This window comes from Penaeus vannamei, chromosome 29 (genome assembly GCF_042767895.1).
Source record: "Penaeus vannamei isolate JL-2024 chromosome 29, ASM4276789v1, whole genome shotgun sequence".
NCBI lineage: Eukaryota > Metazoa > Arthropoda > Malacostraca > Decapoda > Penaeidae > Penaeus > Penaeus vannamei.
Genome location: NC_091577.1, coordinates 2,436,946 through 2,439,445, shown reverse-complemented (window position 1 = coordinate 2,439,445; position 2,500 = coordinate 2,436,946). Strand labels below are relative to the sequence as shown.

General features: G+C 34.6%; 1 protein-coding gene and 1 pseudogene across 1 annotated transcript in view; both read left to right on the top strand.

Moving 5' to 3' along the window:
- The window catches only part of LOC113824013 (uncharacterized histidine-rich protein DDB_G0274557-like), an 11,022-nt gene extending 10,694 nt beyond the window's left edge, over positions 1–328 (top strand). Inside the window, exon 2 of the mRNA XM_070142137.1 lies at positions 1–328. This exon is cut by the window's left edge and continues 293 nt beyond it. Coding sequence (XP_069998238.1) covers positions 1–328 — 328 coding nt within the window.
- Positions 1–2,500, top strand: part of LOC113800125 (uncharacterized) — a 296,339-nt pseudogene that overhangs the window by 21,859 nt on the left and 271,980 nt on the right.

Genomic DNA, 2,500 nt, shown 5'->3' with positions numbered 1-2,500 from the left:
CACCCACAACCCCGCCCACACCCACAATCCCGGCCACACACCACGCCCTCTCACCCCACACCCACAGCCCCGCCCACACACACAGCCCCACCCACACCCACACCCACGGCCGCACCCACAGCCCCGCCCACACCCACAGTCCCGGTCTCACACCACGCCCTCTCACCCCAGACCCACAGTCCCGCCCACGCCCACACCCACATCCCCGCCCACGCCCACGCCCGCCCAAGCTCCCGAGTCCCTCCAGGCGCTCACGGGCGGCGGGCGGAGAATTGCCACGGCGAAGTTTTCTCAAGTAGCAGATGCTAATCTTAATATGAGGCATTGATCTTCTCCTTTCACTTCCCTCTTCTCATTCTTCTTCGTCTTGCTCTCATTCTGCATTTCGCTTTTTATCTCTTTTCTCTCTTCCTGTTTTATTTTGCGTTTGTCTATATTTTTTTCTTTTTTTATTTGGTATTTGCGTTCTTTTTTATCTTTATTTTGTCTTTGTTTATCTTTTTTTCTCTTTTTTTGTGTCTGCTTTTTAACATTCTTTCGCTTTTTTAATCTTTTCTCTTCTTGTTCTTTCTCGTTTCTCTCTTTTCACCTTTCTTCTTATCAATTTTATTAGGGGGTTTTCTCCTTCTCCTTCCTTTTTTCTTTATTAATCTATTTTGATTTATGCTTCTTTTTGTCTCTCCTCTTCCGTTGCCTTCATCTTTTCCTCTTACATTCCGTGTTTTCTTTAGCTGTTGGTCTTATTTTTTTCTGTTCTTCTATGATTTCTCTTGTTTTCTTTTTCCTCCTATCTTCTCTCTTCTTTTCTTGTCCTGTTTTGTTCCATTGACTTTGTTCCTATTGGGATTATAATTAACCATTTCTTTTATGAGGAGCAGAATTGTCCCCATTATTTTAATAGAACGACAGTTACAAAGCATTATGTGTGTATGTATATATATACGCACCCCCCCTCTCTCTCTCTCTCCAATTCTCTCTCTCTCTCTTTCTCTTCCTCTCTCTCTTTCTCTTTCTCTCTCTCTCTCTCTCTCTCTCTCTCTCTTCCTCTCTCTCTCTCTCTCTCTCTCTCTCTCTCTCTCTCTCTCTCTCTCTCTCTCTCTCTCTCTCTCTATATATATATATATATATATATATATATATATATATATATATATATATATATATATATACATATACATATATAGATATATATATTGTGTATGTGTGTGATTACTTTTGATCAAAGAAAGCAATTAACATACCTCTTGATAATGTACCTAAATACAACTTGCTAAGAAATAAACTTAGCCTGAATAACGATAATTAAGGGAACAAACTGCTTCAATAGTTAGACCTCACACTACACCTTTGTTAGACTAAGCCCACAGAGTGATATTCTAAATTATTCTTTTATTCCTGTGATGTTATTTGCTAATACCTTGTCATTTATTAAGTTATGTTAGTAGCGTCTTTGTTTGGTTATTATTTCCAGTATTATTATTTCCAATATCACTTTACTTTTCTTGCAATAATGATTCAATTATCATTGTAGATATTGTTATAACTGTAACCATTATCACTATCATTATCATCATTCACATATATGTATGTATAGTAATATCAGCAGTAGTATCATCATACCCATCATCATCATTGTTATCATTATCTTTATCATCATGATTGTTATCACCATTACCGTTATTATCATTATTGTTATTAGCATTATAATAATTATTGTTGTCATTGTTATTATCATAATTGTTGTCGTTGTTGTTGTTGTTGTTGTTGTTATCACATTATCATTACTACTATCATCATCATTATTATCATTATTTGGTGGTGAGGATGATGTTAGAATTAGTGATGATAATGATGATGATCTTTGTTGTCATTATCATGATCATTATCATTTTATTATTATTACGATTATTTTCATCGTTATAATCATTATCATTAGTAGTAGTAGTAGTAGTAGTAGTAGTATCACAATTGTTATTGCAATCCTTATTATCATTACCATTGTTTTATTGTCATTATTATCATTATTATGTTGTTCTTATTAGCATTATCATTATTCACATCAGTATCATTATTGTCATGTTTACCTCTGCTCATAATTATTATTTTTTATATTACATCTATTCTCATTATTCTTTTATAGTCCTTATTATCATTGTTGTTGTTGTTTTTCTTAAATGTTATCATAATCATTATCATCATAATCATGTATCATCATCACTGTCATTATCATTCTTATTGTCATTATATGGATGGGATTGTAATACCACAATTATCAGTTCCGATAAGAACGCAGATAATAATACAAAGCAACGGACGAATAACAGATGAATGAGAGAAGAGAGAAGCGATTGAAACGCTAATGATGATAAAACAAAACAACAGAAGAATTAGAGAAATGATTGAACAAGGGTGCTGTCAGAATAATTTTTTTTATACGTGTTCATATTCCTGAACCGATTTCTCTACTTTTCTCCCCTCTCTCTTGTCTCCTCTTCTTCCA